The 16,047-nt window shown below is 43.6% G+C and overlaps 1 protein-coding gene across 2 annotated transcripts in view; it reads left to right on the forward strand.

The window, feature by feature from the left end:
- The window catches only part of dock1 (dedicator of cytokinesis 1), a 667,847-nt gene extending 664,771 nt beyond the window's left edge, over positions 1 to 3,076 (forward strand). For both annotated transcript variants that reach the window (XM_078564873.1, XM_078564874.1), the window contains one exon: positions 412 to 3,076. In XM_078564873.1, coding sequence (XP_078420999.1) covers positions 412 to 507 — 96 coding nt within the window. In that variant the 3' untranslated portion in view covers positions 508 to 3,076. The remainder of the gene's footprint in view (positions 1 to 411) is intronic.
- The last annotated feature ends 12,971 nt before the right edge of the window (positions 3,077 to 16,047 follow it).

Below are 16,047 nucleotides of genomic sequence, written 5' to 3' on the forward strand. Positions count from 1 at the left end.
CTATATAAATATAGCAATATTGTGCCATTTAATGCCTTTCAGCAGTGAGACAGAAAGCGAGATGTAATTTTTATGAAACTCAGCACAGTTCAGACATCAACTTTTAGATTTCCAAGTTTAACTGCACATTTGCCCTTCGCCTGAAGTTGCAGTATCATTTACACATAAATCCTCACCATTATTTTCACAGTAATTTCTGATCTATTGTGTTCTGTGTAATAGAAAAATGACTCTGTTTAATCGTTTAAAATATAATTGGCAAAAACCAGTTGTATTTGTATCTTTGTCATAACTTGATGGCATTAAATATATTTAAGGCCATTTACCACCATTCAATTTAAGCAAGGTCACTGCTAGAGATGCTGTAAGTGCAAAATGAACAGCTCACCAAAGTGGTTTTCTTTCCAACAGCTCCCGCCTCCTCTACCAAGCAAGACGCCTCCTCCTCCTCCTCCAAAGACAACTCGGAAGCAAGCATCAGTAGATTCTGGGATTGTGCAGTACTGACACTATATCCAATACCAATTCCAGCATACACTGCTCCCTTACAAAAGATAGAAAATGCAGCCTGTCCATTCTTTTGCCCTTCAAACTGAGGGGACGTACAAAATGATTCACCTCATTTAGGTCTACACAGTCAAATAAGGAGACAGAAAATATGTAATTTAGCCAACAGATTGTGCTGCTGAGTTTTAAATATTAACTAATACATATAATGTGCAAATAAATTGCTAAATAGCTGAAATGTTATATTTGAAACTTCTTTTATGCTGTAAAAGATTGAAAATGTTGCTTAGTGGATCAAAATTCCTGGCATTTGGTTTGGAGACTTATTTAATGGCCCAGATTTTGTGGTCAGCAGCAAAGTGATGTTGCTCATCACTAACTTTGAAGGAAGATGTCCACAAAGATCTAGTCATCTCTGTGGCATGAATTTCACCTTTCCTGACATTAGTTTGAATCTGGTGCCAAGTAAAGAGATTCTCCAGGTGTGCAACAACAGTGATAACATCAAACAGGGTAGGATGTGGCAGCCTTCCGCCTCCTAAGATGATGGTTTGCGCCATGATGGCCAACTCTGTGCTAAACATTGCCTGGTGTGGCTCAGGAGCCTCAATCTGGAATGACAGTCTCTGCTCCATTTGCTGCAGAGGAAAACAGTGGGCTGAGAAGGTGCACAATTCACCGGCCTCTGTTTTCTCTAGGCCCTCTTAGCCGGTTTTGTTTGTGCTCACCTTTTCCAATGCCCTTCCAAACAGTCTACATCCAGAAGTCTCAGCTGTCAGTGACTGTCTCCCAGTTATCAGTGTCAGTATCTGCCATCTTCATATCTCACTTGCAGGTGTCCATGTAGCGGAGGTATGAATGCCCAGAGGCCGTGGCTCAGTAGCCAGTTTAGAAGGTCTTTGGATATACAACCATCATCCATCTAATGAACGTGGCTGAGCTAGTGCCGATGTTGTTGGCTTAGCAATGAGTGTAGGCTGATGAAATTAACACAGTTCAGGACCTCGGAATTGGTGACCTTGTCCTGCCAAGAGATTCTGATGATATATCTGAGACAGCAAAGTGGAAACAATTCACCCTTTTCTCCTGACTAGAATATGTTGTCCAGGTCTCACCACTGTAGAGGAGTGTGCTGAGGATACAAGCTTGGTAAACTCACAGTTTGGTGTTCAGTCAGGTTGCTGTTGTTCCACACTCTCTTACTCAGCTTGGACATAACAGCTGCAGTTTTTGAAATGCGTGTGTTGATTTCAGCATCAAGTGACAGATTGCTAGTGATTGTGGAGCCTAGGTATGTGAAGCTATCAACCTCCAGCGTCATATTGGTAATGCTGATAGATGGTGGTATGACAACATCCTGAACCATAACATTTGTCTTTCTGATGCTGATGGTCAAACCAAGCTCTTCACAGCTTGAGAAAGCCTGTCCATTTGCTGCAAAAAGACCCTCTCAAAAAACAGGGTAAACAGCTAGTTACATTGAAGTATTCTTACAGCAACCAGCCAGGAAGTAAAATGCACTGATTATCCTTCATTTATTTTAATATCGCAGAGAGTGAAGTAAATGATTGGGACATACATATTAAAACCTGAAATATCTTAAAAATCAAAGGAAATCATTATATTAAAATCTAGGAATTTTGATCAGAATGGAAAAAAATTGACATTGCACAGATATAAAATTAGTTATCCAGGGCAAGAGAGGCTCTTCATCAGTAGATATGACTTAGTAACCATTAAAAAATGATTTACACCTCATTAGCAAGGTGTAACATTTTAGGGGGTTTTAACAGCGATATTACAGTGTAAAAGAGGAATTTCTCATAAGTTCCGTGATTTCTAACTGGTTACAGTCTGCAGGGACTTCAACAGTGCGCCCTATGGAGAAGCGTAGAATCACTGACAGCATCTTCTAGATTTCAGCGTTTAACTTCGCATGTGCGGATTCCAGAAGTTGTTATCAGTTTCATAGGAGTAATGACAGCAAATGCTGACACTTTCACCATCATTACCACTGCAAAATCCAGACCAATGACTCTTGCATTAGAAGCACATGAATATATTACTTTTCTTGGTTTCAGTTTATATAGTTATTCAACAGTTAATTCATTCTCAGATATGAAATTTTGCTTACTTTTCAAATAAGACGGGTAAAGTAATAGTCTTTGATGAAACAAATTACTGCTTTGTCCATGGAGTGTAATCATTATGTACAGAAGTTTGTATATATATATGAAGCTGAAAAATTTAAAACTCGTTTTATGGTGTCAACATTTATTACAATTGCTTAGTATAATTCTGTCATGGATTTATTCCTAATAAGAGCTTTTAGATTTTGAAGCTTGTTGACTGTAAACTATTGGTCATATTTTGCTAAAAGATCATGTTTTTGTTTTATTTAATAGGGTCGAAATGGGAAATGGAAATGCCAACTAACTCTATCTTCAGTTCTTTTGTTATGATCTAATGACTTCTAAAATGTAATTTTTAGCCTTTCCTGTAATCATGATATGAGTGATTAATCAATTCACTACTGATTCCCAAAATAAAAACAAAAGTGTTAAAAGTTTCAATGTCTGAAATTTTCATTGTCTATTAATTAGATTTGCTTTGACTGGTTTATCTTTCAATTCTGAATAATAAGTGTCACTTCTATCTGAATACTTTCAGATGTGAAATGTCAGTGCTATTTGGAAAGCCAAGTATGAGATATTTACAATTTTGGCTTTATTGTTCAGTGTGAGTACAGTACATGAAAGATCAGATTTTGAATTAATGAAGTATTTTAGTAGATATCTGTCTTCCAAGTTCATTGACTTACTTTTCATATTTATATTTATATGAAAAATATAAATAATATCATCCTGGCTAGAGGGGAACAAAACAGCAATTACTTGAGAATACTAAGTGCAGATGGATAGTTAGGTATTATGCAGAACCTTCCAAATTATCTAGACAAAAGCATAAGCGCATATCTTGATCAACTGTTCCATTAAAGGTCAATATGATACAAACTGTGTGCAAATTAGCACCCCACTATTGGGTCAGTTTTATCAACAGATTTGAGAAGTTATTGTTTTGATTTTTCCTACTCAGCAGTAAAAAAGTCTTTTTGGTCTTGGTGAAAGACAAAGCCAAGAAAGCCCCCAAAGCTCAACTGAGACAAACCCGATGCAGAAACTTAATAAGAGGGTTTCTGAGGTGGGTATGATCTAAGTATATTTCTTCAAGATTGTAATGACTTGTCGGACCAGATAGGTTTCAACAAGAAACAGATAAACTTTATTACAGAGAGCTTTTCAGATGCTATATGCTCGATCAGAACTCTCAACAGGAAGCCCTGCCACCCCCCCCACCCAGATTACTCGTGCTTAGGGCTCATTGGTCGGAGCCTCCAAGAACATCACATTTCCCCTGATAAACAGCAGGAGAGGCTATAACTTCAGTTACTATATTTCCTCTCCCTTTAGTTTTTTACAGTTTCTGTTTACAGAGAACATTTGAATACCAACAGCATATACATAGATATAACTTCAGATGATTATAAAGATTAAGTCCCTGAGGTGCTTTCCTTATTCAGTTAGAGAGGCATAGCTCTACCGCTTGAGGTTCCTCCACAGGATCGACATGATCAGGAACTGCAACACAAGATGCATCTTTAGAAAGTGGCAGTTCAAGATTTGGCAACGCTACAGAGACATCAGGTATGTCTATTCTAGGTTGATCTGTCAACTCAACGATTGATGGATCTATGTTAATCATAGGCAGAATAGATGGTTGTTGGAATGTGCCTCTATCACAAATATGGTCCACGTGTTTTCGAGCAATTCTGTCTTCCGCTGCCACCTGGAAGGATAAGGGACCAGTGTCTGAGACAATGGTTCCAGGGACCCAACAAGGTCCACTTCCGAAATTCCACATGAATACGGTGTCTCCTACAGTGAATGTGTGAGCTTTGCTATGAATATCATGATTCAATTTTTGATTACACTGATTCCTCTCTACCTTGTCCTCTAAATTTGAAAACACCAGATTTAACCTTGTACGTAGACGGCATTTCATCAATAATTCAGACGGTGTCGAACCTGTATTCGAATGAAGCATTGTACAATAACTGAGAAGATAGTAGGAAAGTCGAGTTTCTAGAGTATATTCTGATAACCTCGTCATTCCAGATTTGAAAGTTTGCACAGCTCTCTCAGGTAAACCATTTTGATGAGGAATGGTATCAGGCTGTTTTAACATGTCTGATTCCATTTAAATTCATGAACCTCTGAAACTCTGTACTGGTAAAGACTGTACCGTTATCAGGAACGATGAGTTCTGGTAGGCCATTTATGTAAAACAATGACGCAGCTTCTCGATAGTTGCCCTCGATGTTGGTGATCTGGCTTCGTACACATCCATCCATTTAGAATGTGCATCTACAATCAACAAAAATACCGTACCTAAGAATGGGCCTACATAATCAATATGTAGTCTATCTAACTCTGGGTCGACCAGGCCACTCCATGGATACAGTGGAGCTGAAATAGACAACTTCTGTTGTTGCTGACAATGGAGACAATGCTTGACCATGCTTTCAATATCACTGTCAATGCCTGGCCACCAGACATAGCTTCACGCAAGCATTTTCATCTTCGAAATGCCTGGATACGCACTGTGAAACTCTGTCAAGAGTGGTTCTCTTCCTTGCGCAGGGACAACAGCTCTTGATCCCCACAACAAAATTCCATCATGACAACTTAACACTGATTTTCAGGCATGGAATGGTTTCATCTCTTCAGTTACAGATGATTTTGACCACTCTTGCAAACCAAGGTTTCTGACTTTCAACAAAATTGAATCGCTGTTCATCCAAATTCTAATTTGTTTTGCGCACACAGGCAAAGAATCCAAAAAATTCAGTACTAGCACAACTACTTGTGGCACTGGAGCATGTACAATGCTATCTAGTAACGGGAGACAACTGAGTGCGTCCAGATTTGCAATCTGTAAGCCAGGACGGTGCATAAAGGTATACTCATACGGAGATAATATCAAATCATAACATTGTATTCTTGCTGATGCTATTGGTGGAATGGCTTTATCCTCACTGAATAAACCCATTAAAGGTTTATGGGCTGACACAACGGTGAAATGTCGTCCATGCAGATACTGGTGGAATTTCTTCACTCTGAATACCACCGATAAACCTTCCTTTTCTAGGTGGGAATAACCCTTCTCAGCTGTGGAGAGGGTTCTCAAGACATAGCCAATGGGCCTTTCTGATCCATCTTCCACTCTATATGATAACACAGCTCCTACACCGTAAGGGGAAGCATCACATGTTAATACCAATTCTTTTGATGGGTTGTAGTGTACCAATAAACAAGACAAATGCAATATTTTCTTTACTTTCACAAAAGCTTCTTCCTGTTGTGAATTCCACAACCAAATGTGATTTCTTTTTAACAACGAGCGTATTGGTGCTAACACTTGATAAGTTAGGCAAGAAGCGGTTATAATAGTTGACCATACCCAGGAAAGACTTAAGCTCAGTAACATTGGACAGTGAGGACGCATCTTTGATTGCCCTAACTTTCTCTTCTACAGGACGCAAACCCATGCCGTCCAACCTGTGACCCAGGTAAGTAACTTCAGGTGCTTGGAATGTATATTTTTCTTTCTTTAATCATACACCGGCTTCCATGAATCTTCTTAGCACTTCTTCCAGGTTGGCCAAGGGTTTGGTCTCGGATGACCCTGTGATCAGAACATCATCTAGGTATACTACCACTTGAGGAAGCCCCTTCCAAAAGACTCTCCGTTGTCCTTTGGAGGATTGCACGTGCGGACGATACTGCAAAGGGTAGGCAAGTATACTGATAAAGATCTTTGTATGTATTGATATTCACGTATCCTCCAGATGTGCTATCCAGCTCTAATTGTTGGTAAGCATGGCTCATGTATAGGATTTGCCTCCAGCTAGCTTTGCATATAAGTCATCTATCCTTGGAATGGGTTACTTGTTTAGTTTGCCTTATTTACAGTCAATTTATAGCCCCCACAAATGCATATGGTTTGGTCAGGCTTAACAACTGGAACTATGGGTGCTGCCCATTCCGAGAATTGGACAGGTTGGATGATGCCCAGCACAGATCTGCATCCTCCACTTTCAAGGCATATGGCACAGGTCTGGCCTTAAAGAAACATGGTGACGCCTGAGGATCCACATATATTTTTGCTTGCCAGCCTTTTAACTCCCCTAATTCATCCCGAAATACAATGTCATATTTCCTTAGCAGCTTAGGAACTCCTCCTGTTCTCAAGTGAAATATTCAGACCAGTCAAGCTTGATTTTTTGTAACCAGTCTCAGCCCAGAAAACTAGGTCCTTCTCCTGTCATTATTATCACTGAAAGCTGAACTGTCTGTTGCCTATAGGACACTAGTACTGTGGCGATGCCCTTTACCTGTATAGATTCTCTAGTGTATGTCTTCAATTTAGTGGTTGTCCGCTCCAGATTCAGTGGCTGGGTACCTTCATTTAGGTATTTTAAGGTGTGTTCTCCCATCACTATGGTTGAGGTTCCCGTATCTACCTCCATTATTAGTGGTTCCCCATTCACCTGGATTGTGGCAGTGATAAGTTTGGTTTTTACAGCGGTGACATTATACAGGAAATAAGTGTCGGTGTTGGCAGCTTCAGGTTCTGCTGTACTTTTCAATTCAATAATGCTGGTTTTCTACTTTCTGGGCTGTTTTGACCTTGCCCTGCATTGCCTTACTCTGTGACCTTTCTTATTGCAGTAATGGCATTCTGCCTCCTTAAATCTGCGTGTGTCCGGTACGTGATCACCCCCGCATCTATAATAGAGTAACCTTGGAGTCTCTGCTGAAGTGTTTCTATTAAGCCTTTTCGTGTTTCTAACAGTGGAAATTGCCACTCGCTTCGCTGCTGTGTCTCTGGTTTTCGCGCTATGCCCGGTGGTAGGACCCCACCCCACATGAAGAACAGAGCCATGTTGTGTGTGTTGCAAAGCCTGTGAGTTCCTCACAGCACTTTCCATCGTGAGTGCTATTTCCAGAGCGCACTTTAAATCGATGTTGACCTCTGCAAATGCTGCTGAATGGCGTCGTCGTGAACTCCACGAACTAATCGGTCCCGCAGCATATCATTTAATGTGTCCCTGAAGTTGCAGTGTTCTGTCAACTGCTTCAGCTTCACTACATAGGTTGCAATGGACTCTCCCGGGGCCCTGACTCTGGAATTGAACTGAAACTGATGCATTATTACGGATGGCTTTGGCTGGAAATGCGTTTTCACAAGGGCCACTAATTCATTAAAGGACTCAGAATTGGGCACATTCGGGGCCGTCAGGCTACAGATGAGATTGCATGTCTTGCTACCACGTACACTTAAAAAGTTTGCTTTCTGTTTTTCCTCTGCAGCAAGTTTGGTCATTACGAAATAAAAACCAAGGCACTCTATATACCGGCTCCGGTCTTCCATAGTCGCATCGTAAGAATCGATTCTGCCAAAGATTGGGATGACTGGTGAGTAGTCTTTTCATTTTTTAAGATTCGATGTACTCACAGTAACAGGGTGAGGTGCAGTGTCAGAGCTATCCTGCCCTCGTCGCCAAATGTAACGATTTGACGGACTAGACAGGTTTCACCAAGAAACAAATAAACTTCATTACAGAGAGCTTTTCAGATGCTACATGCTCGATCCTCGCACCCCCCACCCACCCCCCTCCGGATTACCCACGCTTAGGGCTCATTGGTCAGAGCCTCCAAGATCACCACGTGACACCCTAATAGACAGCAGGAGAGGCGATACCCTCAGTTACCACAAAGGTACAATGAGGGGAGGTTCCTCTTTGGGCATAATCAGCAAGCCAGATATAAATTGTGCTAGTTTTCAGAATTGATTTATTCTTCTGCTCAAGTTTCTACTCAAACTCATTTGCATATGTAAAATTTTCCATATACTAATGCAATTGCACAGTGCTTTGGAAGGCAATTGTTTTTCTTTCTTGAATTAAAAATATTCCCTGATATATTTAAGAGTGGTAACCTGGTGCAGTTCTACTAACACAGCAGAAAATGGATTTATCACAAAACACAAGCATTCTTAATCAGTGTCTAGTCCAAAACATGATTTTAAACAAAAACAAAAAATGCTGAAAATACTCAGCAGGTCTGGTGAAAGGTCACACCTGACACTTTGACTCTCTCCACAGATCCTGCTGGGTATTTGCAGCATTTTCTGTTTCTATTCCAGATTTTCAGCACCCGCTGTATTTTGCTTTGGCTTAGCAATTTTAAGTAACTGAAGATGACTTTATAGAACACTACAGAAGATGTACTTGTTTCACTGGTGTACAGTAGGAAATTTCCTGGTCTATTAAACATGTTTTAGTATTTAAAGTCATGTGTCCTTTTGTGGGCTAAAAAAGTTTAATTTTAAGAGCCTCTTTGAAGGCCTGCAAATTGGCAGCATTAGTGGAAATTCACCATGGTGATTAATTCAATCCAAGGGCATGCCCAGTTTTGTGGGCAGGACTGGCTTCCAGCATGATTTTTTTTTAAACCAGTACAAAGACTGTGGAACAAAAACAAAAATACCTGGAAAAACTCAGCAGGTCTGACAGCATCTGCGGAAAGGAACACAGTTAACGTTTCGAGTCTGTATGACTCTTCAACAGAACTAAGGAAAAATAGAAAAGAGGTGAAATATAAGCTGGTTAAAGGGGGGGGCGGGGGGGGGGAACAGGTAGAGCTGGATAGAGGGCCAGTGATAGGTGGAGATAACCAAAAGATGTCATAGACAAAAGGACAAAGAGGTGTTGAAGGTGGTGATATTATCTAAGGAATGTGATAATAGGTAACATTAAGGGTAGAAAGCAGGATGAGCAACGTACAGATAGCCCTAGTGGGGGTGGGGTGGGGGGGAAGGGATCGAAATAGGCTAAAAGGCAGAAATAAAACAATGGATGGAAATACATTTAAAAGTAATGGAAATAGGTGGGAAAAGAAAAATCTATATAAATTATTGGAAAAAAGGGGGATCGGAAAGGGGGTGGGGATGGAGGAGAGAGTTCATGATCAAAAATTGTTGAACTCAATATTCAGTCCGGAAGGTTGTAAAGTGCCCAGTCGGAAGATGAGGTGCTGTTCCTCCAGTTTGCGTTGAGCTTCACTGGAACAATGCAGCAGGCCAAGGACGGACATGTGGGCATGAGAGCAGGGTGGAGTGTTGAAATGGCAAGTGACAGGGAGGTCTGGATCATGCTTGCGGACAGACCGAAGGTGTTCCACAAAGTGGTCACCTAGTCTGCGTTTGGTCTCTCCAATGTAGAGGAAACCACATTGGGAGCAGCGAATGCTGTAGACTAAATTGAGGGAAGTGCAAGTGAAATGCTGCCTCACTTGAAAGGAGTGTTTGGGCCCTTGGACGGTGAGGAGATTGCGAAAATTGAATTTGCGCTGGATGTAATTTGCACCTGAAACACCTTGACCTTTTGGTTGATTTTCCAATGGCAGGTGAATTGCACTAAAAACAGCACAATGTATCAACTACTCCGTGTAAGGCTGGCATTTTGTAGCTTTCTAAAAGCCAACATTTATTCATCTGTTTCTCAGTATGTAGTTGTTAATTCACAGGAAAAAAGTAGCCATGCAGATGATCATTTTTAATTGGTCAAGTTCGCTGGCTGGAATAAAGAGACAGATTGATTCCCGTCAGAGCGAACCCCTGCTCGGGCGGAATTTCACATTCACCCCAAGCCCCAAAACCCCCTCAGGAGGTGGGGCCTTGCAACCTGAGCCACCGTGTGGAAATGCCCTCCATTCCTTTTAGCTCAGTGCGGTGGGGTTTCCTGTACAGGCTGCTGCTGCACACCCTTCACCTCCATATCCTCACCCGCCATCTGGACATGTCCTGGCATGCCCTGTTGCCGTCTGGCAGCTGAGCTCCCCAGAGGAGGGCTCTCTACACAGGAGTCCTCCCTCTTACCATCGGGGGACCTGGGGTAGAGGGTGTTGCACATGGCGGTCCCATATAACCATAGGTCTCGTTGGTTCACGGGCTCCCAAGATACCTGCGCTTTTTGCGGCCTTGTGGAGTCCGTGGACCACATGTTTGTAGGGTGTTGTAGGCTGCACTTCCCTTTTAGTTTATTAAAAAAACCTTTTACTCTTGATTTGTCTGCACTTCAGTCCCACGCTCCTGATTTACGGGCACCCAGAGCAGAAGGGGGCGGGGTGGGAGGAGGACCTCCTCGTGAACCTGCTACTGGGCCTGGCCAAGTTGGCCATTAACAGGTCCAGACAGCTGGCAATCAAGAGGGTCGCCTGACTCAACTGTCTACCCCTCTTCCGTGGCTATGTTCGAGGCTGCATGTCCTTGGAGAGGGAGCACGCGGCGCCCACCAGCACGATTGAGGCCTTCTATGCCTAGTGGGCACCGCAGGGACAGGGGTGCTTTATCACCCCCTTAGTCACGTTTTGATTTGAGTTTTGTAAGTTTACTTTAAGATTTGCCTTTTTGCAGTGTTCCTTTAAGGGGCTGCCTTTTAATTTTTCCTTTGATTTGTTAATTTAGTTTAATTGGTTCTATCAAGAGAGTAAAGAGACAGATTAAGGTAGACAAAGTTTGCTAAGTATAGTAGGTATATAAAACAGCTCTTGATTGGGAGAGCCAAGCTGAAGAGATGCACATAAGTGGAGTGAGGCAAAAACTGAGTAAAAAAGTTTCAGTTCTAAAGGTAACTTAATGCTGTGATGGAATTAAGGATCATATTAGGGGGAACTTTATGGAGGCAATGAGGGTCTAGGCCACCAGCTGGAGAGCTGGCGAGAGACCTGTATTGCTGCCTCCTGGAAAGACCTGCCTGTGTGACGTGCCAGTAGGCAGGTGAGAGGTCACCAGAGGGCATTGCATGGGATCTGGACCCCGGGAGCGAGAAGCCCTGCCCACTTAGAGCTGCTGGCCAGTCAGAGGCAGGCAGATCTTTTGCTCAGCAGCGCCACTCAAGGCAGTGACTGCTTCAGCAAAGACACCCACCTGAGACCAAAATCTTCAGTGGATCCTTGGACTCAGCTGAGTGATGGCGAGAGGAGTTTCACGGGGTGAGGTCATGAAGAGATGTAGTGTAGGAGTTTTAGCAGCAGAGTCAAAGGAGTGGCTCTCAGCTTACCCTCCCCGCCACCCCCACCACCCCCCCGCCCCCGACCTTCTCCTGGTGCTGGGTCCCTCAATCAGGCACTGAGTACCTTAGAACGAGGTCCCCGCACCCCCGGGAGGCGACAAACAACCTACACAGGTTTGTTATTCGTGCTCCCTGTGTGACAACAAGCCTACCTGCCTCTGGTTGAATACCAGCAGCAGGATGATGCCTTTAGTTGGGCATTAATGGCCCCCTTAATGGCCTCAATTGGTAGCGACAGGAAGTCTGTCCACAGACCTTCCCATCACCGACTTAATTGGGGTGGAGGCGGGAAAGTGGCGTCGTCCCCAACCGCCACGATCCTGCCCGATTAAATGCCCTCCCTGCCTCCAAACTCACCACAGAGGAGAGCATTGAATACTGCCCTTTGTCATAAATAGTCAGAACAGAGGATTAGTTAGATTTAGAAGGGGTAGCAAAGAAGTGATGGCAGGGTTACAGGGCAGTGTATAATTGCACAGCATCGATGATGTGGATCATCCTGGGTGCACAAGGTGTTTGGAGGTAGAGACTACCAGAAAATGCTGGAAGACTGTGACTTTAAGGAGAGCATTTCTGAGCTATGCGGAAAACGGAATGAAGAGAGTTTTATGGATCACGTTTCAGATGCTGCTCAACCTGACTGATTGGAGGACAGTCAGAGTTGAAAATTGAAGAATATGATGGTAATTGGATGACCACCCACAGGCAACAGAAAGCAATATGAATTTAAATCAGAGGGGATCCCTTAACTTTTACGCCTGTCTAAAAAAATGTATGGTTATTTATACACAGGATATGAAGAATATTGGTTTGGGAAAGATCACCAGGGGCAGTACCATGGAAAAAAAAGTTACCTGAGGAAATAAGGGAAGGGAGACAGAACTGGAGAGCAGGAAGGTAATATGTGTAGGGGTCTCTACAGTAAAGCAGAAATATTGCTATTTTTAACAATTTAACCAGGCATCTGGTGTGGTGTGTTGCCTGTCAGGTGCGAGGCTATGGGTTATAATGCAATAGGTGCAGAAACTCTTGGAAAGGGGAAGTGAACATCTAGAGATTATGGTTCACGTGGGAACTAACAACCAGGAAAGAGCACAGTTCGAGGTCATCCAAAGCCAGATCCAAAAGGGATGGTTTAGATTAATTTGCAAGACCTACAGAATAATAATCTCAGGATTATTACTAATCCCACACATTGTACCAGATGGGTATTGCCCCGGTAAGTGTGTTACTTTGCTCATATGAAATTGTGGCTTGTTAAAGCTGCCAAAGTTAAAACAAAAGTGCCAATCAGAATCTAACTGTTTGGTCGGAACACTTTGCTTGCATGTTTCCGGTTGTATGTCAAGAGCATTCAACATTAAGGGCAAAGTTTAATAAGAGACACTCGGATCCCAAAGGTGGAGCTGAAAATGGAAGTGGGTGCCCCTTCCACTTGCGTGTTTGGAGCCAGCGCGCATGCAATTCAAATTCAAATTTGAAGGGCTGGTGGCAAGCTCGTGAGACACATGTGATTACGTGGTGGGATGGGTATTCATTGGTGGATCTTGCCATCAAGTGACAATGCAGGTAAGGGCGGGTGGGCTTCCTGGACAAATAGGGAGGCTCTGCATCATGGCCACAACTTTCCTGTTATGAGATCCAAACTTACTTCGACATTGAAAATGGAGGTCGGGAACTCCAAGTCCTGTCAGGCCTCGGGAGTTTTACCGGGAGCAGACGACACATGCAGAATCCAGCATTTTTGTACTTCTTCGGGCTGAGGACAGGCCCTGTGCACCTGCATAAACAAAAAGCGCAAAAACCCAGATCATGTGACCGGGAGCAGAGCACCAGAATCAGAGAAGAGTGCCAGCTAGGGGACAAGGAAGGGTCCCAAAGGGAGAGGGGACAGGGCGGGGTCCCAGATAAGAAGAAAGAGGAGCAATGAAAGAGGCTTCAAGCAGAAAAAGGGCTGCTGTTGGCAAACTTTACGTGGTGAGGGCTCAGGAGAAGCCCTGGAGATTTAAGATGTCGGTAGAAGGTTGGTGACTCCATGCTGTAGGCCATTGGGGTGAAGTAACCCTCTGGAGCAGTTGTCTTCTGCTCAGTGTGGCTGAAGAGCTGAAGTTGTGCTTGTGAGTTGGAGCTGGAGTGCAGGCTCGGGAACCCAGGGGAACGGAGTCTCGGGAGACAAGAATGAAGCTTAACAGTCTTATACTCTGCTTCATCCTCACACACCTTCCAATTGAGCCAGCCTCACATACACCTCCCACTGCTTCCACAAACTTCTAGCCATTCAGCTGTGGCAGGCAAATCACCCAAACACAGTGCAATGCAATCACTGACATTCTTACCCCTTGCAGGACAAGGTTGCCCACAATAGAAGGCTGCAAAGCCAAACTAGTAAGTGACAGGCTTACCTTCATCCGCTGAGCTGGACAGAGAAGATGGTGCTGCCCATAGAATCTGGTGTTGCTGAGAACATTCAGAGTGATGGTATGTTATTGCATTATGCCTCTTATCAACTCCCACCTCATTTTCATCCTACTATCTGGCAAGATGTGCAAGCTATAGATGGTGCGACCATGGGTCTCTTGTTTTATCTTTCTGCACAAACTTTAGGATAGTGTCAGGATCTGCACATGATGAGTCACCAGACACGAGTAGGCTGCAACCAAGCCAGGGGGAATGGGCTCACCAGAAGGTCAAGCCACGGATGAGTTCTGCTGCAGAAGACTTGGATGAGGACTTCGATGAGGCAATGTATAGCAGAACACTAATAAACATGAACACCAAGGTGCATCGTGTTTGGTGCATTTGGAGATCCGACAGAGACAGCTCTTGTCACTATCAAGGAGCATGGGAGAGTCCAGCTCCAATTTGACACAGGGCACCACAGAGAACTTGGAGCCTGTCCTTTCCACTATGGGAGTGATGGCCAACTCCATCAGAAGAATTGTAGATCCACCTAGTAAAGCACCTGGTGGCAAAATTCTCAGCTTTCATTGCAGCACAAGCAGACGCCACTAAATATCTGAGTTTTGCAATGGAAGATCAGATGGAGGTCATGATCCCCAGCTGCGCTAGGGAGCCAAATTTCCAGCCCCACATTTTGAAAACGGGTATGTGGGAGGTGGGTGTGAGGCTGCCATCATTGGAAGGTGTGTGAGGATGAAGTAGAATATATGACTGTTATGCAGTTGCATATAGTATTGACTTGCTGTGCCTCTTTCATTGCTGCTAAATCTGCTGCTCAATACTTCCTTGGCTGTTTCATGACCACCAAGGAATGCGGAGAAAACCCCGGCTTCCCTTCTCATCTAATACCATTTTCCAAACTGCTGACCACCCAACTTCTCTCCCTGACTCCCATGTTAGCTGATATTATTAACAGTTCCTCCTGCACAGGTATTGTACCCCACATCATCAAACCTTTCGCCATCACCCTCCTCAAGAACCTAACCTTGACCTCTGACTTTGCAAACTACCATCCCACCTCCGAGCTCCCTTATCTCTCCAAAGTACTTGAAGTATTGTTGCTTCTCAAAACTGTTCATCTATCCCATGACTTCATGTTCAAACCTTTCCAAGCAGGTTTCCTCTTCTGTTACAGCACTGTAATGGTCCTTACTAAAATCACAAATGACATCCAATCTAACTGATGGTGGTAAGCTATTCCCCTCTGTCCTTCTCATTTTGCCTTTTATGCTGTTGGCTACACTATCCTCCTACAATGCCTCTCCTCAGTTATCCTTGGGTGGGACTATCCTCGGCTGTTTAATTCCTATCCAGTCATCCCCAAAGAATCACCTGCAATGACTTTTTCCACTTCTGCGCCATTACCACTGGAGTCTCCCAAGGATCTATCCATAACTCCCTCCTGTTTCTCATCTACTTGATGCCCCTTGGCAACACCATCCAAAAGCACAATGTTAGTTTCAATGTGCAGAATTGTACGTCCCACAGGCGGGCGCGCGCCTGACCCGAAAGGGTGTAAAATCGCACGATGTGACATTGGACGAATGTCCCGACGTCATCGCACACTCACGTGATATTTCGCTCGGCGGGTGCGCGCAAAAATCGGAAGAGCGCCCGCCGACAATTAAGCAGGCAATTAAGCTCATTAACGGCCCACTTGTTAGCGATTTTTTGCGGTCGGTCCAACCTACAGTTGGCGGACGGGCCAATTGGCCAGGCGGGCTTTACATTTTTGATGAAACCTCATCCAAGGGCGGGATGAAATCTCCATTAGGATTTAAAATAAAAATAAATATCTGGGGACTGTTTTTTTTAATGAGATCTGCTTTCAGGTGCTTGATTGTGCTGTATTGACATTTTTTTGCAACATTTTTGTGCTTTCT

The sequence above is a fragment of the Cetorhinus maximus genome, chromosome 20 (assembly GCF_964194155.1).
Source record: "Cetorhinus maximus chromosome 20, sCetMax3.hap1.1, whole genome shotgun sequence".
NCBI lineage: Eukaryota > Metazoa > Chordata > Chondrichthyes > Lamniformes > Cetorhinidae > Cetorhinus > Cetorhinus maximus.